The 27,898-nt window shown below is 36.8% G+C and overlaps 1 protein-coding gene and 1 long non-coding RNA gene across 3 annotated transcripts; one reads left to right on the top strand and one right to left on the bottom strand.

Moving 5' to 3' along the window:
• Positions 1 to 5,409: 5,409 nt before the first annotated feature.
• On the bottom strand, positions 5,410 to 8,698 carry LOC130471372 (protein FAR1-RELATED SEQUENCE 6-like). The gene is made up of 5 exons (XM_056841442.1): positions 7,821 to 8,698; positions 6,084 to 7,203; positions 5,839 to 5,913; positions 5,629 to 5,763; positions 5,410 to 5,481 (listed from the first exon to the last, which is right to left on the bottom strand). The coding sequence occupies exons 1-5, from the start codon at positions 8,696 to 8,698 to the stop codon at positions 5,410 to 5,412; spliced, it is 2,280 nt and encodes a 759-aa protein (XP_056697420.1).
• A 1,639-nt stretch (positions 8,699 to 10,337) lies between these two features.
• On the top strand, positions 10,338 to 17,125 carry LOC110798160 (uncharacterized). Of its 2 annotated transcripts, XR_002536024.2 has the most exons (4): positions 10,338 to 10,498; positions 12,498 to 12,615; positions 14,756 to 14,810; positions 15,399 to 17,125. It is a non-coding gene; the product is annotated as an uncharacterized lncRNA (long non-coding RNA). The 2 variants fall into 2 exon arrangements; XR_002536021.2 differs by having other exon boundaries at positions 14,756 to 17,125.
• Positions 17,126 to 27,898: the final 10,773 nt, after the last annotated feature.

Genomic DNA, 27,898 nt, shown 5'->3' on the forward strand with positions numbered 1-27,898 from the left:
GATGTTATCTTTTAACTTCATTCCGGGGATGTCAATTAGCCGATAGCCGATACACTCGCGATCAATTCGTGACCAAGCTCGGTAAAAGCTGGGTCAAAATTCGTCCATTACGTAAACAAACGGGCATTATTAATAAATGATACTAGCTAGTACAACCTATTGTCAAATTTCTCTTACTAATATGTTCGTTTAAATTTGATATCGTTTGTTTTTTAAGCTTAGTTTGCTAATTACCAGCTAACTACATTTCAATAACACACGAATTAAGACTCCAATAGAAGTGATTTGTGACGGTAAGAATTCCTTCACAAATATTATTTAAGAAAATGTATTTCCAATGTACAATAACTTGTACAAGGACATCAAGTCTGCACACCTATATGTCTTGAAAACCCAACCACCCCACTCAATCTCCTTAAAAACCCCACCTCCCCACCCCCCAGTTACCGTCCCCAACCACAAACACAAACAACACTATTTCAAATCAGAATTAATGGCATTTTCCGGCAGGAACTCCACCATGCACTCCTCCACTGTGGGACACACTGAACCAGCCCTCATCGAACCATACCCCCTTTTCATGGAACCGGACCTTGGGTTCCTAGACGAAGAATACCCACCGCCAATCCACACCGCTGTTCCACCTAGTCATCAAGAACACATGCATGCAACCCAAGAGGCATTTTCGGACCTCCGATCGACAAATCAGGGCCCACCACCTCTGACGCCGTGGTCGCCACTTACTCCGCATCCCCCAACTCAGGTACCTCCCCTGCCACCGTGGCCCATTCAAATCAAGCTGATGAGTGAGGAGGAAGGTGACACAGGAGTGATCTACATGTTGTTTCCAACTGATCCTTTTAATCTAGTTTACGGGGAGTATGCAAGGCGATTGGGTGCGAATGCAAATCAAATTGCTGTTTTCCGCCTCAATATGGGTCGGTGGTTCCATCGGGTCTGTTGACTTGCCAACTGAACCTCCATGACGGACAGACCTTGGTGGTACGAGGCCTTGTAAGAACTACTAAAACCCATTTCTCCTAAATTTTTAATTGAAATTTTGATAATAGTGGTTGCATGCATGTCTAATTAAATTCTGTATATGACAATTAATAAGTTGTTTTGGTGGAATAATAGTAATATTAGTTTAATTGCATCATTGGTTTAGGCGAATCACGATTAATTACAATTATTCTAGAGGGGTGGGTATAATATTCGAATTAAGGTAATTTTTTTGTGGTTGATTAATGGGTATTAAAGTTGGGTTTTTGTGTTATTTTGGTTCGTGGATGTGATGTTAATTTCTCAAACGTAAAGTGATTTTGTTTATTTGGTTATTCTGTGGGATATTTAATGGGTGGAAACAAAACTTGTTTAAATGTTTAAATGGTTGGAAATTAATTCGCAGTAATATATTTTAAGATTATGTAGGCAACTTTAAATTGTCGTTTGCTACATACTTAAACACTTAACTTATCTCATATATGTATAATGTTTAATTAGGTTCAGGGCTTGAATGTAAATACCCACATGTGTACCTTTTTCGCGAGGGCCATGGTGGATTGGTATCCAGGTTGGTTTGTGAAAGCCGCGTTCAACGCACCTCTTTGGACTGTATTTTACGATTGGGCTATCCTACTTGGTGTGCAGCCTGCCATGGTTAAGATGTTCCGGAACTTTGACCAGCTAGACAAGAACCTCACGATACGTGGGGCAGGTATTCAGAATTGGTGTACGTTGTTTGCATGTCTCGAACAAGATTGATAGGCTTGGTGAGGGTGGATTGAATGGGATGCACCTCTTTTGCAAAACATATTTTGGTTTTTGGTTAAAGATCTAAAAAGTCAACCTACTTCACCCCTATTGGTGTTTTGTTGCACCAATTAAATATTTTGGACTACAATCGGAAGACGGGGTTCAGTTGATGTTCTATGGAGACGCATACAACTTGAAATTGATATGATTTGCAACTTTACTTTGCAATTGCCATGGATCCTTTTGTTTAGCAACACCTTTTGGTTAACAACACCTTTCATTTGTAAAACTAGTGGTTTACATGTATTAAGTATGAGTAAAACATCATACTTAATAAATGAAAATTATTTTGATGGTTTTTAGTAAACTGATTTATATGTATTGATTATGATTAAGCAACCATGACGTATGTTAATGTGTTGTAAGACTTTGTGTGACGTGGTTTCATTATTAGAGTTTTTCCGTTGTTAACAAGTACGCTGATTTCACAATAATGCGAATGAATAAGTCTCGACTAAAAAGTAACAACTAGTAACAACTAGATAAAAATAAATCTTAATACATCATCATATACATTTAGGTGTGTGATAAATTATATCTAGATAGAAGGTTAAAATAGGTCACAATTAAAGATGGAGTATAAATATGTTCATAATATTTAAAACGTTTATGCATAACGCACTCATATACTTTTTATTAGTATATACTCCCTCTTGTTTTTTCGCATCATGTTTTATTTAGTCCCATAACAGAAATTGATTTATTGTCTTATCTTGTATTAAATACTCAGCACTTACCCCGTATACATACACTCAGAACAATTTAAACACAATGTTGCTTTACTTGTTCCATCTTAGCGTCTTAGGTCTTTACTCTCGACTCACTTCTTGCTAATGGCAATATGTATAGAGATAATTACTAAAAATGATTTGTTATAATAATTTAATTAGTCAAATCATTTCGTATAATGTTTTTGTCATCCAGGAGTTGGAAGAAGTATCACTTTCACAAGGCCGCACCTCTTTTTTCTCTCCATATTTTGATTTCATGTTCGGAAATAAAACTCTATTCTCTCCCCCATTTATTGGGTTATCTGTATGAAACAACGATGTAAGTGTATTCATCATTGTCAAATCTCATCTACAATCGTGGTTTAGGCGGATTAGAATTTTGTTTGATCCCATTTATTGGGTTATCTGTATCAAAAAGCGATGTAAGTGTATTTGTTTGATCCCATAGAGATATTGAGATATACTACATTTGAATTACACAATCTTTATCTATTCTTTACCTTTATCTTTGTTACGGGATATTCTTTACCTTTATCTTTGTTACGGGATATTTATCTCTTTAATAATTATTATTTTTATCTTTTTATGTAATTTAAAATAATATAATAATGATTTTGTAAGATAATAGTAATATCTTACGTGGACACTCTCATTGATCTTGAAAAAACTCCCCTATGTATATATTAGATTTCAGTAACTAAAATAGAGTGTTTGGTAATTTATACGGCCTACGTGTGAAAGAAGACTTATACGAATACATCAAGTACATAGTTCCTCTGTTCCAAAAAATAAATGGAGATTGCTGAACTTCCTCTGTTCCAAACAAACTAAACCTAAAGATTGTTGAAGAAATACCAATATCCAGGAACAAACCCTAAACCCTTAACCCTAAACCCTAAACCCTAAACCCCATACCCTATGACACTAAAGACAAAAAAAACATTTTTATTCTGTTCCTTTTAACAAAAGATATATGTATGTACCACTATTTTTGGATTGTGTAGTGGGGACCGTATAAATGGGCATGTTGCCTTGGGTTTTGTTGGATTTAATCCAATCATTACATCAAGGCCCAATAGTAGAGTGTTTTCGTCACTTATATTACTATAAGTGGATGAATTTGGATTGGGTCCCAATAATATGATATAATATAACTACTTTGGAATACTTTGGAATTGAATAATGTAGGCTTTTATATTAAATAACTAAATTCCTATGCATCCCTGATATTTATAACAATGAATTAAAGCATTAAAAACAACACTCTACATACTTGGTTTACCACCTACCAAAACAGATAAGTTATTACATAATTTATTGCATCATTTAGTGTAACCAACCACTTTAGGTTATCATCCTCTTCCTTTATAAGTTAGAACTTATACCATCTCCTACTACCCTGAACATTCCTAAACGTATACATAAATTTTATGGCTTGTTCACACACAATATTGTCTCCAAACAACAACAACGTTGTGGACATTCCAATCGACCCACTTTTCAAGCCACACAAAAAAACCTACCTTACCATAAAGCTCCGTAGTTTGGATCATGCAGATCCAGGTGTTGAGTATAGCCTACTGCCAACCGATTACCTCGGGTGGGTTCGGGATGATTATAAGGCTCGCTTAGGATACAACAGGGACCATTCCGCCATTTGTTTGTACCGGGAATATGCTCAAAGTCTTCACTATGACAAAACCGCAGGAGATAATAACATCAAAGATGGTGAGGTTATCATTGTTCTAGCTATGGTAAGTCCATCAAGCGTTCTTACTTGTAGTTCAAGGGTTTGGTTATCATAATGGATGCAATCTGATATAAAAGATTTTTTTACTTATCATTGTGACTAATTGTTAAAATTGCACGCAAAGATATAAATCAAAAGACATCTTAACTTTGTTAAAATTGCATGCATTGGATGTTAAAGATATGTGTTTTATGTTAAAGAAATGTGTTTTGATCATCTCCTTGTTGACTTTTGTAGTATCCGGAAATTAATACGGACACCAGGGTGGTGAGGTTCGACATTTTACAAGACAACATGTTCGGGACTAGGTTATATGCAACTAGACAAAAACGGACCACGCCAGTGTCAGCCCTTTACCTTGAATGGGCAAACCACATAAGGGTGAATGAAGCTAGGGTCATGTTGTATAATTCCGAAGAGTTCGGTGAACTTGTCCTCATTCCGGACGACATAACCATTGAAATGGCGGGAATAACTAACCATTCCGTGATTAGGGCTATGACCTTATCATAGGGGTTCAGTAAGACGTAGTAATAATGTAATGGGCCCAAAAAAAGGTTTTTAAGGTCTTACTTCCATTAAGAAGTAGTAATTATTTTGTAATAGATTGGGTTTTAGGGGATTACTTAGTTAGAAGTAATAACGTGGTCCAGTCCATAACTGATGGTTCGCTAGTATGGTCATTGTTCTTGTCTTTTTCCTTTCACAAGGTTAAACTCTATCACGGGTACTCAAAAGATGCAAGGTTGTAGTACGCTTAATCAACTGTACGCTTAATCAACTGTATCGAATTTCTATTAGTAAGGTTAATGAAGTTAGTCAAGGTGGTCAATATTTAATTGCACATGTTGTTAGATCGTCCCATCTTCCCTTATTTATTTAACAGTCAACACTCATTAGATTCCATATATGGCTCACAAACGAATACCAGGTCCTTAAGGGGAGTATATGAGTGGCCCAACAGTATTCACATCCACCTTGATGGTATGGGCCGGTTATTCTACAAATTAACAATCTATAACTAATAGTGGGCCAGAGTCCATTCAACAAATATCACATTTTGGAACTATTCGTAAGTGGGCCAATAGATAGGAGGGTTGTGAATTGGAGTTATTAACTACCATTCCTCTCAATTACACAATCTTCATTGAGGATCATATTTTCTTTACCCAATACGAATTTAAGCTACCACATCAAACTACGTAAGGTTAAACAAGACCAACAAATGCAATTAAAACAACCATGTTGTGTTCCATGAATCTTCACATTAAGATAGGGATCATCATACATCGAATTAAACGTAAGTCACGTGTACGAACTACTTTCACCTACACGTTCAACATCGTCGCACCACACAATGCTATTGCGGCTTAATAATATATCATCATCGGGAACGGCGGAAATACATCCAATGTCCTCCGCGTTTTCAGGATCCTCATTCTCTGTCTGATTCACCTTGCTAATGACCTACAACGTGGACCAACATAGTCATCAGAAGACTATAAACTACATGCGTTATTTTTCCAATTAAATAAGTTATACCGGCAACGTTCCATCCCTAGTCAACACGCCCTCTGGCTGTCCTTCTACAATCGTTCCTTTCGGATCATCATGCACCTACAACGACAACAGATATAACAAGATTGAATACCCACAACATGAATCATGAAAATAAAGCTGGAAAAAATTATACTAAACTCTCCCTCCATTATATATACGTACCTACGTTGTTATTGCATTATTGGGTGCATCAACATTATTCGGTAAGTATAAAAGATGAGACGTACCTTATTCGTACCCTTTTTTTTGGTCTTCCAACAATTATTCTCACCCAATGCCTTGTGTCTTAATATTGCAGGCCTCCCACGTTTCTTCTTACTTCTACCGATAGGGTTCTTAATATTCCCTTCTGTGTTGTCCACTTGGTCCTGATATGGTAGTGACTCTAGCGGCAAGAAATGTTGATTCTGTTTCACAACATTTACCCTATCTGTAACAGCTATCTGGAGGGTTTGCAATTCATTCATTACATACTCCATTGTTTGCTCATTGATTGTTGCTTCCTCGCATATTGGCTCACACTTTAGCATCATTTTGTCAAACCTTTTAACTACCTCAGTCTTTGTGGGATCATAGGAAGCAACCGTAACATGCATGTGCTTCCGGTATACGTCCTTCCGCCACCGCCTAAGGATGTATCTTTCAGGAACATCAACAACTCTGTTTGTATCTAACACACGAATACAATGCCTACATAGAATACCCTTGGTCTCAAACATATTACACACACAAGATACTTCGATTGGATCCTTACAAAACTTAACTGCGTAGAATTTCTTATACTGCGTCAAAATCTCTTCACTTTTACCTTTAACAATTATCCACACCCTGTCCTCCAAATTATATTCAATCCCTGACTCCGAAATATTTTTGTCCGCGACAACACAATACAAAAGCCTCTCGCATTCTCTTTGGACATCTCTGAACTTGTTGTCCGTGTATAGCTTTTGGAAAAATTTCTCAATGGGAAAACCGGTGACCAATTTACGGATATATTTCAATCCATTTGCATCCGCGTCTTTTTCATCACTACACCTTTTATTCATAGCCGCACAATACTTTTTAGGGAACTCAAACAACTTTGTACTCCTCTCCAAAAAACCATCAAAAAATGAGTTTATAGACTCTACGCGCTGCGTGGTCTTCATGCCGGCCCAAAAATAATTGTTCATATAAGCGGGGACCCACATATTTCTTTCGTTATACATATCCCCGAGCCAAACATTACTCTTGAGATGATCTATAACCTTATATTCAACTAACATACTAGCCCACCGACTCTCAAACTCCTCCACACATAAACTCTCATACACAACCCCTTTCACCGCATCTTTCAACTCTGCATACCTACCAATATACCAATATATAAAAATTAATGTTAATTCTCATTCTCACTAACTACGTACCTCACCGTCTAAAATTATATACAACAGGTCATTAAACAAACCACATAATAATACCTTCGGTGTCCAGTGTCCACATAACAATGTCCTACAACTATATTCAGTTCAAGGGTTAGTATTCGATCACCAATTAGATGCACTATTATTTAATTCCAATGAATTTATATTTTGGGTACTATCTCATCACTTAGATGCACTATTATCTAAATATCATGCACTAAAAATTTGGGTACTATCTCACCCTTTATGTGCACTATTATCCAATTCTTATGCACTGTTTAATCATTAGTACTATCTATACACTTACTGGTACTATTTTCCCAAAATATACATACTTTATATGATGTAAGATGTTTTACACAACATACTTACTCGTTGATTCTAAGTACCTAAGTGAATACATCTAACAGGGTCCAAGAACATGAATATGACATAAACAGCTACATCTCAAACACAACATCTCTCAAGACCCAAACATATAAGATGTATCAAATAGCAAAAATTTATGTCAAAAACAATTAACAAAGGTAAATACGTTGATATTAAGGTCATAATACATACCGGCTATGAGTCCCAAGCTTCGAAGGTATTTTGTTCATTATGTGCCATAAACACCACCGATGACGGGCCTCAGGCATCACTTCTTCAAGAGGACGTCTCATTGCCGGGGCCTGGTCAGTTAAAATAGCGGCAGGACATCTACCACCCATGCACAGACGCCACTGCTTAAACAACCAACTAAAACTATCGCAATCTTCATGGGACATCAATGCACACCCGAGCAACAGTGAATGACCATGATGATTCACCCCTACGAAATTTGCAAAAGGGAGCTCATAAGAGTTTGTTAGGTACGTGGCATCGAAGCATACGACCTCCCCAAAGTCACTAAACGCAACACGGCTCCTTGCATCAACCCACATAATGTCCGTTAGATGACCTTCCTCGTCAAGCCTATGAGCATGGTAGAATTTGTCATTGTCCTTTTGTAACCCCTCAAAATAAGTCATCATTGCATTCGCATCCCCGCCTTCCATTTTCAACTTCCGTTCACTTTGAACTATGTGATTCATGTCTTTTTCAGATAACACAACATTCTCAATGCCCCCCAAACGTTCAGCAAGATTAGCCCTAACTTGTGACATTGGAGCACCCGAATCATAACTCGTTATTATACTATGCTTGAAATGCTTTGTAACATGAGCCATCCTATACTCCTTCACTCCCCTCCACTTGCTGGGAGTTGGCTGGTGATTCACATGTTCCAGTACAACTGTCTTTACTACCCACTCACCCACCCCATTAATACTAGCTCGCAACATTGCAAGACACTCACACTTCTTTGACTTCCGGTTCATTACACGTGGTGGCTCTGGTACTAAGGTGCCACCCAACTGCATATTCTTAGCTCTATTCTTCGCCTCCCTCTTCTGTCGCATATCAGGAGCACCATAACACTCACACCTCCATGTCGCCCCGTCAAATTCTTGTGTTTGTTTTGTGTACCTTGTGGTCTACATACACCAAACCCCTGCTGTATACCCCTTGTAGTATTCCTCAACCTCCTGCCAACTCCCAAATACAAGCCCCACAGTGGGTGGTGGAATTATTTCCTCACTCGTAGTAGCAGCACAAAGGGAACCCCCACTTTTAACATGTTCAGGGGTGAAAAAAATACCATCACCCCCTGAAATGGTTCTGTTATTACCATTCCTCCTTACAGGGGTTACATTAGATGATTCTATTGACGAACCAAATTTTAACGACGTGGAACAACTCTGAGGGATTAAACCAAATAAATTTTGATCAACGTTGCTATTTTGTGATTTACGGATTGGGGTAAAAAATGACAAATCTGAACTACCAACACATGAACCAAGTGGAGATTGTAGCACAATACTATCATCACCGGACTCGCCACATCCAGACCCACGGATAACACAACTACCTGAAGGAGATTCCTGCGAGGTTACACCTCCTTTTTGGGTTTCCACCAATCCAACCGAACCTTTTTCATTCACCGGTGGTGGATCATCATTACTTTCACGATCTTGGTACATGGCCTATTAACTGTGTAAATATTAGTATCAATAATTATAACTCAAATAATAATCCAATTCCATTAATTGACAAGTATTAAATGAAACAAAAACACGCACCCCATAATTAAGTACATTATATATAATTTGCAACCAAAACCAACATCAAATTATTTATTTCAACTTTGCAGCCTATTCAAACTACAAACATATATTAAATTTTGCGGCCTCACCAAAGTGACAACAATAATATAAATTTTCCAGCCTCATCAAAGTCAAAAACTAAATAATTACACTAATAGCAGACACCATCATAGTAATTCTACACTAATTACAAAACTGAGAAGTTTGGAGGGGTGATATAATTGTTGGTCTTCTTTTCCCCAATCCCACAGCCAAACACAAGATAATTTCATAAATTGGAAGACAAAATCCACAGACCGACCCTAATTTTTACAACAATGTCTAACAATTACAAACATACTAGACTAAACATAATCAACAAAAACAGAATCAACAAAATCTGGAAATAATTAATCGATTATTACCTTAAATACACTGAGATTCAACTGAAGCAGAGGCACAATCCCAGAATTTCATAGTCTTTGAAGGGCTAGGTTTTGTTTACATGAGAGAGAAAATGTTGTGCCTGCTTTGAGATTTGGGCTTTGAAAAGTTTTTTGCAAATTGCAGTACACATCTAATTCGAAATTCAAATGTTACGGAGAATAACGTTTGACAAAACGGAGCAAAACGACTGTTAGTTTATGAACTTACCGTCAACTACCGTCAATAAGGCTCCAATTACTATTTCCCTTTTTTTTTTATTAAATCTCCCATTTCCTTTTCCTTCCTTTTTAACATTTTTCTTCCAAGTATACCGCCGATTAACACCTTAGTTAATCGGCTGGATTAACTGGGGAGGCCTCGACATTGTTTGACCTGTTAAGAGGTACGGGCCCCTACGGGGTACCCAAATTTAGGAAGGAGTTGTATTACGCGCAGTTAAATTAACAAAAACAAAATTAAAAATTAAAATAAAAGTTTGACACCGAAGTATTTGACCTAAACACACACTCTGACACACAAACTCTTTATCTCTCTTGCTTTCTTCTTCTTCTTCTTCTTCTTCTTTTTCTCTCTCTTCTCTGCAGATCTGGTGGTTAGGTTTAATGGATCTAGCATCTGGGGTTCGAGAAGGTTAGTTTTATTGAATATTATTGCTTGATACTGTATTATTTTCTCTGTTGTTGCTACTTTAATTTGTTTGTTGTAATACTCCGTATGAAGATAGAAAATTGAGAATCTGAAGATTTGTTTATAATATGTTTGCTCTAAGTTGGTTAATTCAAGTTTTTGTTGTTCGAGCTCGAGTCTTCAAATTTGAATTTGAATTCTCGAGCTCGAGCCGAGGTAGATCAAAATTAGACGATCTTTCAATAAACCAGTGTCGATAAACGAACGAACAAGATAGAATTTAGATGAATGAAGGATATGGATTTGTTGAAGCAAGACTCAAAAATACAATATATGATTTTCGGGAAAGTAAGAAAAAGTAAACTCATATAGTTTATGTAATTACGTCAATAATTTTATGTTTCATATTTTCGTTGATTTTTCTAGACTTATTTTTAGAGTGTGCTATATATTAATACTCTGTGTGTATACTTATCGCCCTTGGAATACTTATAGACCATTAACTAGCTTTTGAGCCCGTTCTTTGTATAGTGATTGTTTAGTTGTCTTTTAAAGTGATATATGAATTAAATACAGGTGTAATTTGAAGGTTGGAAAATATAAACTTATATGTTGAAATTAATATTAAATGTTAAAGTAGTCAAGTGGAAGAGGTTAATGTGTATATTGGACTATTGGTAATTTAATGTTGAATAAGAAAGATGAAGTGGAAGAGGAGTTAAAGGAACAAAAATAACGAATTGATGAATGAAAATGAGAGATGACACATAGACTTCTAATAATCTATGGTTATCCTCTTTAAATACTAGGTATAGATATATAATATATTTACATTTAAATTTTGAGCTTGACAATCACTATTTAATTGTTTGGAGCCTAAACAAGTCGTACACATATCTGTTCGAACTTGCTTATTAACTGAGCCTGGAAATTTTGTTTAGCCAACGAGCTTTGACTGATTTTGTTCACTAGGAGGAATTGGTTTTGAGCGTATTAGCCCATTAGCGTCCATAGTAATAGCCAACAAATTTCTAGAGAAATGGGTTCTTGATACCACGTGTATGATAGACTATGACTTGCCTTCGTGTGGTACACTATATTTAGCATTCTTTTATTTCCATGGAAAACATTTTCGTGGAATTGAAAATGTTTGGTTTGTTAAGGGTTTGAAAACAATTGTTCAGACTTGAGAAACTTCTCGTTGTTTTGTTTTGAAGAAACAACTAGTTTGAACCTAGTTGGTTAATTGTAGGGATTGATTTGATTGACTAAATAGCACTTTACGTGGAAAATTCACTTTTTCACAACTCAAAGAAGACTTTAAATGGTTTATACCATAAAAGTTCACTAGAACTGTTGCTTCTGTGCGAAGCTTTTTCCTGTGAATTACAAGGAAAAAACCACTTATTCTTCACAGTAAATCATATTTAGAGATTGACCTGCCTTGAAAAGTAACTAGTTTTACGACATTGTCTTAACTTCTACTCATGGTAGTTGCATGGAAAAAGTATTGTTAGGTAGTATCTGCAGATTATTAAGCTTTACATTTATGCTTTGAAGTTTATAAATGCAAGCTAAATATCATAAAAGGCCTCTTCTTTTGCTCAATAACAAAAGAAAAGAAGGGTTTATGGTGCTGATTCATTCAACTCTTGTGATTTCATTTTCTTTGAAGCTGAGATCTTGCTCTTGAATTTTAGCAATTTTCTTGGCTTCTTCTCTTCTTGTTTCCCCTCCTGTTCATTTTCCTCTTCTTTCTCTTTATCATTGTTTTCCCCTTCCCCCGCCATTCTCCTGTAATCAGCTTCAATGTCTTCAATCAGTACTATGATTGCACTAATTGCTGGGCGATTGTGTGCTGGTTTTTGTGTTAGAATTCGAGAGAGATTCACAATTTTTCCTTCCAGTATTTCGTTACATCCAGTCTGTCTCAAGCGGCTACAAATAACTGACTTCCCCTTTGACCTTTCATCAGAAATCCAATTACATATGTTCTTTGCAGGTTGACTTTGGCTGTGGGGGCAGAATGGCAACTTCTGGTTAGCTAGCAATTGCATTAAAGTAACTCCAAGGCTGTAGAGATCATGGTATGGTCTGACCATTGTTTGACCTGTTAAGAGGTAATAAATGAGGTTAGAAACAATTTCTTATTTACAAAGAGTAAATGCAATGCATTTTAAATTGTTTTATAATTTGAGAGTTAAATAAGCTGATCAACAATTTCATGCAATCACACGTTCTCATTTATTCAGAACTTGTTTATGTAGTAACCAAATTTAGAGTCCTATCTCATAGAAACAATGCGAAAATCTAGTCACAGGCTATGCAGTCAATTTTATTGCAAAAGTCATTGCATCCCTGAATAATCTGACTTCTTGCAATCCTTATAGGATTATAACTCTCAGTTGTTTATATGGTGTCTTTATGTTACGTTAACTTTGAAACTACAGTCCTATAGTGTAATGTATAACTTCTATTGCTGTCAATCAAAATGGCTACAAGATTATACATTTAAGAACTGAACACAGTAAAAGTTAATTCCTTCCTTTTTGGCAAGTGAATAAGATCAAGTGGATGCCATCATCTTTTTGTTTGTGTCTCAGATCTATTTTTATTTTTCCATCTTACATTCTTACCTTATTTACTTTGTTCATAAGAGTCAGAGCAGGGAGACTTTGATTTACTTATTGAAGCTGCTTGGAATGTCCATCCATATTATATTGTCATTTGATCCAAGGTGTTAGTAAGCGTCTAGCAAAAAGAATATTTTTTTAATTATTGAAGTTGTTTGGAATATACGTTATAATATGTTATAAATGGATCAAAAGGTGTCTAATGAGCTCCTAACCTGACTTGCTGTTTGGACTTGGGAGTACTGTCTTCTGGCCCTGCTAAATCCTTTATTTTTTTGTTGCACCCTTGCATTCATTTTATACTTTAGTCAACCCTAAATCAAATATTTCTGGTCTAGCCAGATTTGGTAGTGGTGCTATCCTTATTGGTTTGCAGCCTGAAATTCCCGAAATTTGTCCAACATACCTGCCTTTAAGGGTTAATGTTTGGACCTTTTCCAAGTTTACAGTAAGTAAACGGCCGGCTTTTACAGATATCTCGTACAACCATAATTCTATTTTTTTAAACTTTAATAATCCCATCTTTAAATAAGAGATATGACCAATAATACACTCTAAATAACTCTAAAACAAAGAAAACAGCATATGTTTAAAAGGGAAGATATTATTCTGTAGCTTCTGTTTTAGTATATTGTAATTTACAAGTATTTTTCCAGCAAGCAAGCTTGTTTTGGGCGTTATATTATGCTGTAAAGGGTAAATTCTGAGCCTGAACTCAGTTACATCACCAGCCGTATAGCTCGTGGCCATGTAGCTGACTAGCTGTCTTGAGTAACTCTTGACAGCTCATATTTTGATGATTAGGGAAATTTTGCCTTTTATTTTAGTTGTTATCACTCTGCACTTTACGCCTCTCTTTTCCTCATGCTTACATAATGATGCATAAGATAAAGGATTTTAATTCTAAAGTGCAAATGGTGTAATTGTGACTCACAGTCTTCAAGGAGCTCAGGATCTACGTATCCAGCTGTCATTCCATACATATCAGTATTGTCTAGTTGAGTGGAGCCAAAGTCTGCCAATCTTGGGCTATAGTCCTGGAACATAATTGCAAGTGATATTAGTCATTTGATATATTTCAGGCAAACAAAAGATAGAATGTAAAACAACCTTTGTCAGAAGGATATTTGCTGGCTTGATATCTCTATGAACCATGCTCTTTTCATGCACACACTGCAGCGCGAGAGCAACCCCTTTGGTTATAGCTAGTACCTGTTCCCAGTCAAGCTCTGGTTTTGAAAATTAGAATTAGTTCAGGCAAATAATAAACAAAAGCGGAGTTAAAGGTTTTGTGTGTGTTATCTAAAAATTAATATATTAGGAGCCGACTATGTGTTTACTGCCTATATTTATATTTCTGCTGAGTATTATGATATTTTCTTTCATTATGGTTCTTTGCACGGATTCTTTCTCCTAGTTTTCTCTCACTTTAATGTATGCATCTATTCTGTAGTGTCCAGTAAGACTTCTTTTTTTGTTAGTAATAGAAAGGTTGTTATATAGTCAAGTATTTTAGTGTATTGCCACTTTTTAGATGTGATAATTTTCAAATTTGAATCCCTGGCGTGCATTTATTTCCTGTAATCAATCTTAGTGTAATATTTTTTTATTTTATACTGTTTTACAGGTGACGCACTGTAGAATATCATCTTGGTCTAAAATCAACGATTCAAAGAACTTTTGTAAGTGTACTCTAATGCTAGAACAACCAAACAAAGCAGGTCAAGGAACATCTTGTGGATGCATTAGAATATGGTGCTCTATTGCATGAGCCTGATGCTCACTTCCTTACAAAAAAATAATTACATATTTTGTTAAGATGACACTTAAAACTGTGTTTTTACTTTTTAGTATGTTTTCTCTGTTTTTTTCAAGTTGTTCCATATTAACCTTTTGCATAGGTCATACTCCATTTTGACCATTATTTTGGTTATTTATCTTTTGTTCAGTTGAAAAGCAGTCGTGGGTTTTGGTTTGTTTCGTTTCAATATATATTTCCAAAAGTATCTGTTTTCTATAATTTTTATTTATAGATAATTAAAAACATCAATAATAAAAATGTTGTGATGGCAAATGTGATAGTTAATATGGTACAGAAAAGGAGAAAATATGAGCTTTTAAACGTGCAGGTTAGCTTTGTAGTTTTATTCAATTCTAAGCAATAATCTTTTGAAGATGAAGACAGAACTTACCTCCAATGTAGTTTTGTAGTGATCCTCTTTCAGCTAACCGGAAAATAATGGCTCTTTCTGTTTCGTCCTTACTCACAGCTGTCCCGAGAACACCAATGAAGTTCTTGTGTGTAAATTCAGAAAGGACCCCTACCTCGGCCTATGACAAGTTATAGGTTTGTTAGCAAATGCAGTTCATTATTTTAAACTAGTAACAAAATAAGGAGCATTTTTATAAATTTGCTAATTGATGTTCTACTGGTCCATGAAATTAATCCTTCAATAACTTGTGGTTGACATTGTTGACTTGAACGTCAGGTTCTTATCACTGCCTTGACCTCCTCAAAACATTATGTATGGGTGATTGCAAGGATTAACCTTTAGATTTCCTGCCTTTCCCCTTCAGAACATTCAAATATCAAATACCTATCACTTTGACATGTTTGAGTTGCAAAGGAGGGCATTACATGTAGCGTGAAATAAATTGCAACTGTCTTGCTAATACTGGTCAAATTAAGCTCCCTCATATGCTATGCTTTTATATTTCTCACAGAAAGAACAACTGTTAATAACTTAATATTCATGCATGAAAATTTCCTAGGGAAAGTTCTTTTCCTGATATCCTTTCAATTCCTTCTGTTTTTCAGGAGAAAATAAATAAAAAAAACCTTGTCCCAAATTGTAACAAGGATCATTTAAAGTAGTGCTGCACTACTGTAAATGATCCTTGTTACAAGTCGGGTCAACATTTTCCAGGTTTTTTGAGTTAGTTTCTCCTGAGGAACAGAAGGAATAGAAAGGATATCAGGAGAAGAAATTCTCCCTAGGAAATTTGAGGGGGCAAGGAAAATATCCTACACTCCTGAAGAGGTGTAGATTCCACTGCCATTTCTCTCTTTTGTTACCCTTTGGTTGAAAAAAGTTTGTGTTGAATTGATTGTACAGAATTTTGGAATGAAGTTGGCTAAAGATTTCTGGAATGAACTTCTGGTCTCGCAAGAGAACTTCTCAGTTGAGATAAGGAGTTAAAGAGGATTATAGGTGCTTAACTTGGTATATCCTATTCCTAGCGAAATGAACAGTGTGACTTGAACATCTAAGCTAAATAAAAAGGCTCCCCTCTCTCACAACCACAAAACACACACACCATCATTACTTGTGTGCTTTTTCCTTGCGAGTAGAGCTACCCAGTTTTCACTGATGTTCAACTTAGAAGTATCTGTGAGCAAGAATTGTCTTCTAGATGCTTCTAGTTTTAAGTTCATCTATATATAGTACTTCGTACTTGTCAGCTACCATAGAAAAATAATGTCTTTTTTGTGTAAATATTGTTTATCTCTTGATCCTTGATGGCAAAGCTAAACTGGTGAGCTGTGTGGTTCTTTTCTTTTTCAAGCTACAGAAGGAGAGCTCATATATGTACTGTTGATTGGCATTTACTGTGGTTTGGATTCGTGGACACTGCCATACTGCCAGGTTCTGCTAAAAACAGTATTGATGTATTTTGCAGAGGTAAAATATATCTTATTTACTTTGGATTGTACAAGAAATCTATATTGATTTGGTATTCTGCCTGTGGGGAAGTATATAAATTATAGATATACCATGTAGTTCTACTTTTTTTTTTTCTAGCTTCTACTATTGATTTCCCCTATCAGATGCCTTAAGACTTGGACCTTGGCATTCTGCTCAATGTTGGTTCTTGTGCTGACCTCTGTAATGTGGCTTCAAAGGTTTCTTTTTGTTTCACTGTTGTTTTTGTCTTGCTATACAAATGTATATTCACATTCTACTTGAGAGTTTCGAAAATTCTTTTTTTACATGAATTTCCTCTTTGCCCAGTATTATTACATAATGTAAAACATTATACAATCCCTCCGCAAAAAGGCACATATCTACTCTTATTTCTCTCCCGTGTTGGTGTGTGATGGTGGTAAGACACTAAGGCTGTTGTCTACTCGTGTTGCTTGTACAGTAAGTGTAGTAGACAGGTGTGGCAGGGATGAGGTTTACCGCTAATTAAGTTAGCGGTATTACCGCCATAACCATCGATTTCAGTAGCAGTTTATTACTCATACCACCAATTCAGTCTTAAACCGCCAATTTAGCAATTAGAAATTAAAAAAAAAATAGAAAACATTTCATTACCATGAACGAGCTGTTTTGGTCTGCAATTTCTGTGTTGAAAACTTTAACAATAGTGTGCAGTTGCGCGGTATCCCAGTAACCTAGATACACTGAACTGTTGTTTCCTTCCCCAACTCTTCTTGAAAATCCTTTTGTCATTTGCGTAATCAAATCCCAAGGGAATACCTGTAGCCTGTAGGTATACTCGATCTTGACCCTATTACAAAAGAAAATGTTCAAATTTAATACCTAATACAAAAGAAAATATCAAAATTTAATATTTGTGATTGTTTTTTATACTTGTAATTATTAACTAAAGTAGAACAATTTACCTCAGCATGAGAAGATTCTGCATAATCGTGAACTTTTGATGAATGTTTGTCAATAGGCCCCATCTTACCTTTCAATTGTCTTAATAGGTCATCCTTAATTGTTAGCATTTGATTACTGAACATAGCTTTCACTCCACTCGAACTCTCGGTACAATGAAGCTGGATTTTGTGCACTTTTTCCTCCAATTCAAAAATTTTTCCATTGCATTCCGTCACAGCTAATTGTATCGCACTAATTTCCTTTTCAGTCGAATTCATATTGCCAGAAATCAGTGAAATGGTCGGCAATGGAAAAAAAAAGTTTGGGGTTTTTCTTTCGTATGCGAACACAGTGAATGGGTGAACAAATTCTTGGGTTTGAGTGGGTTTAGCGGGTGGGGACTTGGGCCATTGATTTTCTTTTTTTGTTCAGTCTTAGCATTAAGAAATAACTAAATCAACTTTTGTTGATCTTAGGTAAAAACTAAAATATTACATTAAATTTTGTTTTATGATAATAGTAAGTGAATGTTTTTATGCATGCTGATTAAATCTAAAACGAAATAGTCTAATCAAAATCTAAAAATCTAAAATATTGTTCGAATTTGAAAAATCCGATCTAGCTCGACCCAATCTATTACTATATACTAAAAGGGACATCAGGAATACACGTGTCAATTCTTGTTGTAATATTTTCCCGCCAAAAATCACTTTCCCAAAAAAAGTATATTTGTTTGATTTTATTTTTATTCTCTACCTTTATTTATAAACTAATAAACTATGTATGTATGGAAATAAAATTTACTCGTAGTTTATAAATTATGGCAATAATAGATACGACGTAATAATAATTATTCTAAATTGGTAGTATTTTAGTCAAATCGCTATATTAGTAATGGAAAATATATCACTCAATATTTTGGTAAAATTACCATATTAACATTTTAATATGCATATTAGATGAAGAAATTTAAATGAGTATGTTAAAATGTTATAACTTTGCAGTAGTTTGGCAGATATTGAGTTAAATATTATGTGAAAAAATGATCAAAATCCGTGCATGCACAGGATCTAATCTGGTATATGTATTCTTGAAGTCGCGCCACAATTTCTCTTGAAGTCACGCTGATACATGTGAGTATATGTATTCTTCTACCGTATCCATGCACAAATAAAACCAGAGATTGTGTTATTGAAGTTTATCATATTCGACGAAAAAAATTACACATTGGATTGCTATAGATCGTTTTAACACTTTCTTAACTTCGATCAGTCATTTGCGATGAAATCTTAGGCTTTATTTGGTTGGAACGAATTGGAAAGAAAAGAAAACAAAGGACATAAAAAATAATGTTTCATGTGTAACTGTGTTTGGTTCCAAAAATTATATGAGAAGTGGAAGGAAAGCCCCCTTTATAAAAGTTTCACTTTTCTTTCCTTTCAAAACTGGAGGAATTTGGGAGGAAAGAAAAAATTTAAAATCTGTCAAACAAAATATTCAATGTTAAACCCACGTTTTTCCCCTCTATTCATTTACTAATGTTGTACTTAACATGATATTCCTATCATTTTCTTTCATCATACCAAACATGGGAAAATATATTTTATTTTCGTTCTTTTCTCTTCCCTTCCTTTAGCTTCCTTTCCATTCCTTTACTAATATTGAACCAAATGAAGCCTTAGAATCTATAATAATATATTAAAAGGCGTTTTGGAAAATGTCTATGTGTCACGTAGTACTCTTCCCTTTGCGCCACATCATTCACTCAATAAGTGGTATGTCATGTCATGGATAACCAAAAATCAATACAACAAGGTTCGAACTCTAGACGTCATATCTGAATGATAATTCTCATTACCATCTTAACCAACCACCAATTGTGGTTTAATTCTTCACATTAATTTATAAATAAATATTAACATGAAGTCTAAACCAACTAATTTTTTATTTGATTTTTTATTTTCTACGGAATATTTTGAAAAAAATAAAAATAAATAATTAGGACAACTATGAAGAAACATGATGTCATGAATCTCATAAGCATCAACTATAGAAATACCTTGCATGGCTGCTTATATCTAATTTGGTGTTATTAATTTGAAGCACGTAGTTCCACTAGAAAACAAATTATACAATTGTAAGATGATCTCATTGAAAAATTACTTGGCATGATAAATGACGTAGTGTGTCTGTGTAGTTAACAAACTTAATTGATGTTTTTCACTTTAAGGTATACATGCATTTCGTCAAATATTGAGCTCAAGAAAAATCTAAAATTTTAACTATTCAATGTAGCGATCGGGGCATCTCCCGGGCCACACACTAGTTGATATTTAAACCATTGGTTAAGATACTTTCTGAAGAAAAAAGGTAGTCATTCTACGTTAATAAATTTTGATTTCTTAATGTCAGCATACATGCATTCTAAAATCAACGCACGCCATATACTAGTAATTTTCATATATGATCGATCAATCGCTGCTCAATTTCCAGAAATACGTAAGTATGTTTTTTCTAATCCCATGAACAAATAAGAAAATTTGTGAAATATGTCATTCGCGTAGCTTTCATTCTAATGAATTAAGGGTTACTATGTTAGTTGAATTGGTGATTGTAGAAACCTAATTAGCGTCTCCCATATTAGCCGATGACGATACCACCAACCACTATTTAATTAAGGCAACTCCGAGCGCAAGCACCAATTTACAAAGGACAAACTTCAAATTCCAAACTCCAACTCCAATCTTTAATTCGAAGCTTCAATTCAATCTTCCAAAAATCCTATTCCGCAGTCCATTTCCGTTTTCGATCCCGGATTTCAGTTCAAAATTCCAATTCTAAACACAATAATCAAAATTCAAGTACAAGCAGCTAATGGGGGGTGGTTGCTAAGTAGTGGGTTTTTTCCTTATAGGGTTTCTCTCTCAATAGGCAATAGCAACTGAGAGAAGAACCTTCATAGTCATGGTTCTTAATTTGGTCACCACTAGGCTAGTTGAGAACCTTCCAACTGATAGAGGAGCTCTAGAAGCTCTCCTCTAATGGTGATTCTGGTGATTTGGACGAGAGAAAGAGATAAGAAAAATTCAGAAGAAGAAGGAGAGAGAAAGTAGAGAAGTAGGGAAATAAGTTGTTTTTTTTTGGTATTCATTTCATTGCCAAATACAATGTGGAATCTGTTTTATAAGCTGGCAAACCAGTAACAAATTCTAACAACTATTCCGGAAAATAAGGAAATTATTCTTAACTAACTTTCCCACAAGTTAGTGTTAACAAACTTAATCAAAACCAACTAAATGCTGAATATTTGATTACAAGAAATCTTCTAGATTTTCTCCTATATCATAACTTCCCTCCTTAAAAGATTTGTCCTCAAGTCTGAACAATAAAAGAAGGATATTTAGCCTCGAACTCAGTAGCACTCTCCCAAGTGGCTTCATGTTCCTCAAAGCTAACCCAACGAACCAGGTATTGGACTTGGGGAGCATTCTAAAATTTAACTATTCTTGTGTGAAGTACAACAGCTGGTTGAAGGGAAACTTGGACAGGGTTAACACCATGGAACCAATCTGGAATATGTGCAGCAATTGGGAGTGAACTTCAAAATTATTTAAGTTGTGATACATAGAAAATATCATGTATCTTAGCATCCCAGGGTAGCTTTAACTTATAAGCCACTTTACTAATAAGATCTATCACCTGAAAAAGACCATAATATTGGTGAGCTAGCTTCTGGTTTAACCTTTTCTGAACACTCTGCGGTCTGTAAGCTTGCAGTTTAAGCCAAACACAATCACCCACAGTGGACATCCTCTCAGACCTATGTTTATCAACTTGAACCTTCATTCTCTCTTGAGCCTTAGTTAAATGAAATCTAAGTGTGTCAATCATAGCCTTCCCTTCTGGTCATGCTTCTATCCACTTCAACATTGCTAGACTCTTGAGGAAAATAAGGCAAATGAAGGGTTGATTGTACACTATCTCATATGGAGTAAAGCTGGCTGGAAGTGTGGAAATGAGTGTTGTACCACCATTCAACCATTGGTAACCACATATGCCAGTCTGTGGGATGTTATCCAGTCATGCACCTGAGGTAGTTTTCCACACACCTATTCACTACCTCAGTTTGTCCATCAGTCTGTGGGTGATAAGCACTAGATAACAGAAACTCAGTGCTATGTAAGGAGAAGAGACTCTTTCAAAGTTGCTCAGAAAAACAACATCCATATCCTTCAAAATGGTCCTTGGCCACCCATGATGTTTAAAAACATTGTCTAAATAACATTGAGCAACTGTGATAGTAGTGTAAGGGTGAGAAAGTGCCATGAAATGTGCATACTTGCTTAGCTTATCCACCACAACAAAGATGACCTCCTTACCCCCAGATCTGGGAAGACCAGAAATGAAGTCCATAGACACATCAATCCACATTTCCTCAGGGATATGAAGGGGCTAAAGTAACCCAGGGTAGGTTGCAGTGTCATATTTAGAGGCTTGACAGGTTACACAATGCCTCATAAAATGTCTAACATCCCTAGTCAAACCTTTCCATATAACTTTAACTATGATTAGGGTAAATTCCCTCCCACCATGGCCACTCTCAGGAACAACATGTTGCCAACAAATGATCTTGTTTCTAAGATCAACATCAAGACCAACCACAATTATATTCTTCTTTTTGATAAGACCATTATGAAGTTGGAACCCCTCCACCACTTGACATGCAGTGAGAGATTGAAGCACAGTGTTGAAAGCATCATCCAGTTGGTAGCTGGCCAGGATTAAGGCTGATAGATTAGAATCCACCACTGTCATGGCCATGAACAATACTTCAGCTCCTTGCACCCTAGAAAGAGCATCAACTGCTATATTCTCCTTCCTACTTTTATATTGAATTTCATAATAAAAACCCATCAGTTTTGACAACCAGAACTGCTGAAAAGGGGTGGAAATTTTCTGTTGTAATGACCACTTAAGGCTCTTCTGATAAGTCTTATTGAGGAAGTGGTTTCCTATTAAGTATTGTTCCCATTTCTGGACATCAAACACAATGGCCAGCAAATCCTTTTCATATACTGAAAGTTGCTGCCATTTAAGCCCTAAAGACCTACTTATAAAAGCCAGTGGGTGTCCATCTTGCATGAGAACAACCCCAATACCCTTCTGAGAAGCATCAGTTTCTACAATGAATTGTTTATTAAAGTTAGGAACAACCAACACATGAATTGTAACTAATGCTGACTTAGGAGTTTCAAAAGTCAACTGAGCTTGGTCACTCCACATAAAACTTCCTTTCTTCAATTGATTTGTTAAGGGTTTGCTTATCATAGAATAATCTTTATCAAACTTCCTGTAATATCCTGCCAGCCCAAGAAATCCTCTGAGTTCTTTGACAGTAGGAGGCACTAGCCAACTTTGCACAAAATTAATCTTGTGTGGATCTGTTTGAACACCATGAGCAGATATGCAGTGGCCAAGACAATCCACTTTATCAGTAGCAAATACACACTTACTTAGCTTAGCATACATGTGGTTAGCTTTCATCAACTCAAAAACTAAGGCAAGGTGAGTCCAGTGATCTTCAAGAGTCCTGATGTACACTAAGATATCATAAAAAAAAATACTATAACACACTTTTTGAGAAGAGGTTTGAATACCTGATTCATCCAATTCTGAAAAGAGGCAGGTGCATTGGTGAGGCCAAAAGGCATGACCAGGAATTCATAATGGCCTGTATAAATTTCGAAGATGTTTTGTAAATATCTGTAGGATTAACTCTCATATGATGATAACCAGCCCTGAGATCAAGTTTTGAAACACTGCAACACCAGATAACTCATCCAATAACTCCTCTATAACAGGAATTGAGAACTTATTCTTACTTGTTCTGTTGTTGAGTTCTCTGTAGTCCACACAAAACCTTCAAGTTCCATCCTTCTTGCCCACTAAAACCACTGGAGAAGAAAATGGGGATGCACTATTCTAGATAATGCCCCTATCCAACATTTCCTGCACTAGTTGTTCTATGACATCTCTCTGCTTTAAAGGGTATCTAGACGGCCTAATGTTGACTGGATTTGCATCTAGAAGGACAGGAATAGAGTGATCAAAGACTCCTCTTAAGTGGGGTAACTCAACTGGATCTTCAAACACACATTTATATGTGAGTTGGAGCTCTTTTAACTCCTCAAAATCTGGTGTGGACTGTGACTGAAGTTTCAGAACTTCTGCATTCAAACAAGTGTGTTCTTGCACTTGTATTAAGCACAAGTGAGCTGCTGTAGAAAATAGTTTGGATGATGGTTCTCCCTCAACCACCTTCAATTTCTTGCTGGGAATTCCTTTCAACGAGATCTGCTTATCATTAAGGTTGAATTCCATCTGAAGCTGCATAAAATCTCAAGAAATATGACCAATGAGACTGAGCCATCTATACTACTATTAAAACTCCAAAGCAAGGAATGCCATATTGCCACATGCCGCTTCCTATTATCAATGACATACCGTATCGTCGTCTTTGACATGTCATGCATCTCATATAATTTTCTTGATCACGAAAAAATGTTAGTTATAGGTTTTGAACCTGCGGCCTCTCATTTGTTAGAGACATATTTTAACCACTACGCCACAATTCATTTTGTTGTTTCTTGTACGTGCACAATTATATTAAGTCAATATAATGGGAAAAATGATCTGAATCATTTATTAATAGTCTCGATCACATTACTAATTAGTCAGTACTTTTAAGAGTTAGTAATCCTTACATGTTAAAATTTATTAAAACATACTTAAAGCAAGATATATTGTAATGTAACAAATTAAGTTAGACTCAAAACGAGTTATATAATAATCTAATTAATCCATTTTTCTACTATCCGGGGCATCGCCCGGGGCACTAACTAGTTGTATGCCTAAAACTATGTCACAACTCCCCAATGGAATTAGTAGTACATTAGTAACAAATGTAGTGTCCTGCATCTCCCAAGAGAATCCCTTACAAATATGTTGACAAGCCAGATAATTACCATCAACTATACAGTAATAGCTTGAGGTGGGATTGTTTCCACAGTACACCCCAACTTCTGTGCTATGTTCAGATCTACAAAGTTATGAGTACTCCCTGAGTTTATCAAAATTTGTATAGCTCTCCCTTTCACCAATCCCCTCACTCTCATAGTGTCGAATCCCTAACTCCAGATAAAGCACTCATGGAAATTTGAGGCTCACTAACTTCTTTGTCACCTAATTCCAACTCCTCAACATCACTGAGTTCCTCAACATCACCAGGAATCTCAACTGTAAATAATTGTGGCTCCCTGAACTAACATTTGTGGTTTCTATCATAGGGGGAATCACAATAATAACACAAACTTTTGGCAATTTTCTCTTGCCTCACATCTGTTGGAATGTATTTAAATTTTTTGGTTCTTTGCTGAGGATATTTAGTTAAGGATAAGGTTGTGTTTGGCTTAGTTTGTGGAGTAGGTAGAAGGGGTGGTTTAGTTCTAGGTAGTAGGGGTACAGACTGCAAGGGTTTAGGACTGTAGAATGGTTGTTTGTAGGTGGGTTTGGGGGTTGTCACCCTCAAATTTTCCTCCTGTAATTGAGCCAAATCTATGGCCTCACCAATGGAACCTTGTTTGAAAGCTTTGACAAATGGCTTAACTGTTGTTTTAAGTCCACCAACAAAACTCTCAAGTATGTATGCATCTGGTAAAATGTGATTATTTGTCATCATATTTGATCTCAGATTTTCAAATTCATCAATGTAATCCTCTAGTGTACCAGTTTGATGCAGTTTATTAAAATTTTCTACAACATTGTGAGCAAAATTATCCCTAAATCTAACATACCGATCAGCCACAAAGTCATTCCAATCCACTATCACACTCTTCCTAACAGCTAGATAGTTCATCATCCACCCTCCAGCTTTACCAATCATGTTAAGAGATGCCAGATCTACTTTTTGTTCATCAGAAATTTTGCACATAGAGAAATATATGCAGCATTTCTTTATCCAAATTCTAGGATTGGTGCCATCAAATTTAGGAAAAAATAATTTGGGATTCATACCTAGGGTTCTGGTAGAAGTGAACCTTGGACTGGAAAATGAGGTATCATCATTGATGTTCGCAGACTCCTTGAAAGCTTGCATGAGTTTCATCAAACTTCTGATCCATTCTTTTGTTCTGATCCTCTAATTTGGAGCTTTTTTTTCCAGTCTTTTGTCTAGGTTCTTGAACTGCTCTTCCATGGCTGCTTTCTGTTGTGGGGTTTTTCCGGTGAGATACCTTGGAGGTTTCTTGGTAACTTTTAAAGATTAAACAAGATTGTATTTTTATAGAGAGAGAAAGTAGAGAGAAGGCAGAGCAGCAATTGCTCTAGAATGTATTGATTGTGACCCCTTTTTCTAGGGAAGTGGGAATATTTATAGTACTAGGTTTTTGTGGGAATGACCTAATATTCCCCTTACATGATTGGCTGGGGAATGGGAGGAGGACACGTGTCATTTCTCCTTACAATTCTCTGATCCCTTTTAGCAATAGTGGGCTATTTGGGCCTATTGTGCTTAGTCATTCACTTGGGATACATACTAATTAAGCCCTTTTCCAGGTATAGGTTTTATACGTACATTTATACACACTTAAATACATACATTGTAGATACCTAGATTAATACTCATGCCCCGGAGTAGACTTCGTATGATTTCTGCTTAGGGGGCGCAATACGTGCCAGGTGTCACATCCTCATTGGTACACGAAGGCACGGTAATTTTGCCCACAACATTTGCCCCTCAAGAAGGGCATTTCTGGAAACACTTTCCGGGTATCGCTTCTTGATCTTTGATTTGCATCTTCATCTTTGGGTCAGGTGTTGAGGGGGTGACACGTGTCACCTTTCTCCATTTTGCCCCTCCCTATATATATAGAGGGGGGGGTAAATTTCATTTTTTTACATTTCGTTTTCACAGAGCTCTCATAGGCGATTTCCGGCGTATTCCCACCACCATCAGGCGATTTCCGGCCACCACGAGACTCATCCTTTTCCTCGTCAAACTCATCCTGTTCTTCGCGAAACTCATCCTGTTCTTCGCGAAACTCATCCTGTTCTTCACCAAGTACTTCGCAGATCTTTCAAGGTTAGTTTTCGCCTTTCTTTCTTGTTTTTGTTATCCTCTCGTCACTTTTCTCTTTGTTAGCGGCCGACCTCTTAGTAGGGGTTTGAAGGTTTTATTTAAGATTTTTCCGCCGTTCATCTTTTGTCGGGGCGGACGTCCAATCACGTCTTTTTCTTCATTGTTGGTCACTCCTAAGCCGTGCTTCGTTCACTATGCAGAAGGCATGGCTAGAACCAAGCAAACGGCAGATCCTACGCGCCTGCGCTTGCGGGAAGAAGCATCGACACCCCCTAGGGAGAGATATTCTTCCACTGCCTCGGCAGTCGACGAAGAATTTGCCGAACTCTTTCAAGAGATCGACGAGTATGTCGAGGCGGGGGAGCAGGCGGCAAGCTCATCGGAGGGTACAGCGAGCTAGGCAGTGGGGGAGCCAAGCGTCGCTCCATTGTCAACGGCCGCCGGGGAGCAAGAGGCTGCTCCCCAGCTTGTTAGGCCCAGAGGACGGGAGGAGGCCCAATTGCTTCCGTCAGAGATTCACCCAGACGTGGGCTGGATGCGGTGGCTAGACAGGCACGGAGCCAAGATGAGGGATGACCTCTGTGTGGGGGAAGGGTATCAAATGCGCGTGCTGGCCGGTCTGGACTCGACCGTCAACCTGCTTGCCGAGGGAGAATTCCCTGTGTATGCCGCATCCATCAAACTCGGCATGAGATTCCCTCCACACCCCTTCGTTGTGGAGGTGTTAGATGGTTTTAACATTGGGGTGGCCCAACTGACCCCCAACTCATGGGCGGATATCTTTGGCTATATTGCCAAATGTGCGCTGAACGACGTGGAGCCGTCCTTCAACGCTTTTCTGCATCTGGTCTCCCTCTCTCGTTCCCCCAGCGCCGCCAAAGGGTGGTTTAATCTGAGCAGCCGTGGTACCTACCAGACAGTGGTCGGCAAGCTCAGCAAGTGGCATATGTGGAGAAAGAGGTGGGTCGTGTTTTACACGGACGACCAGGAGATGTATGAGCGGATGAGCCGCTGGAACTGCAAC

This window comes from Spinacia oleracea, chromosome 4, assembly GCF_020520425.1.
Source record: "Spinacia oleracea cultivar Varoflay chromosome 4, BTI_SOV_V1, whole genome shotgun sequence".
Taxonomy (NCBI): domain Eukaryota; kingdom Viridiplantae; phylum Streptophyta; class Magnoliopsida; order Caryophyllales; family Amaranthaceae; genus Spinacia; species Spinacia oleracea.

Coding starts and splice junctions, on each gene's coding strand:
- LOC130471372 (XM_056841442.1), bottom strand. CDS start 8,698: ATGCGACAGAAGAGGGAGGCGAAGAATAGAGCTAAGAATATGCAGTTG. Junction 7,204..7,820: donor AAGCTTGGGACTCATAGCCG/GTATGTATTATG, acceptor GTATATTGGTAG/GTATGCAGAGTTGAAAGATG. Junction 5,482..5,628: donor GGTGCGACGATGTTGAACGT/GTAGGTGAAAGT, acceptor TTGATGTGGTAG/CTTAAATTCGTATTGGGTAA.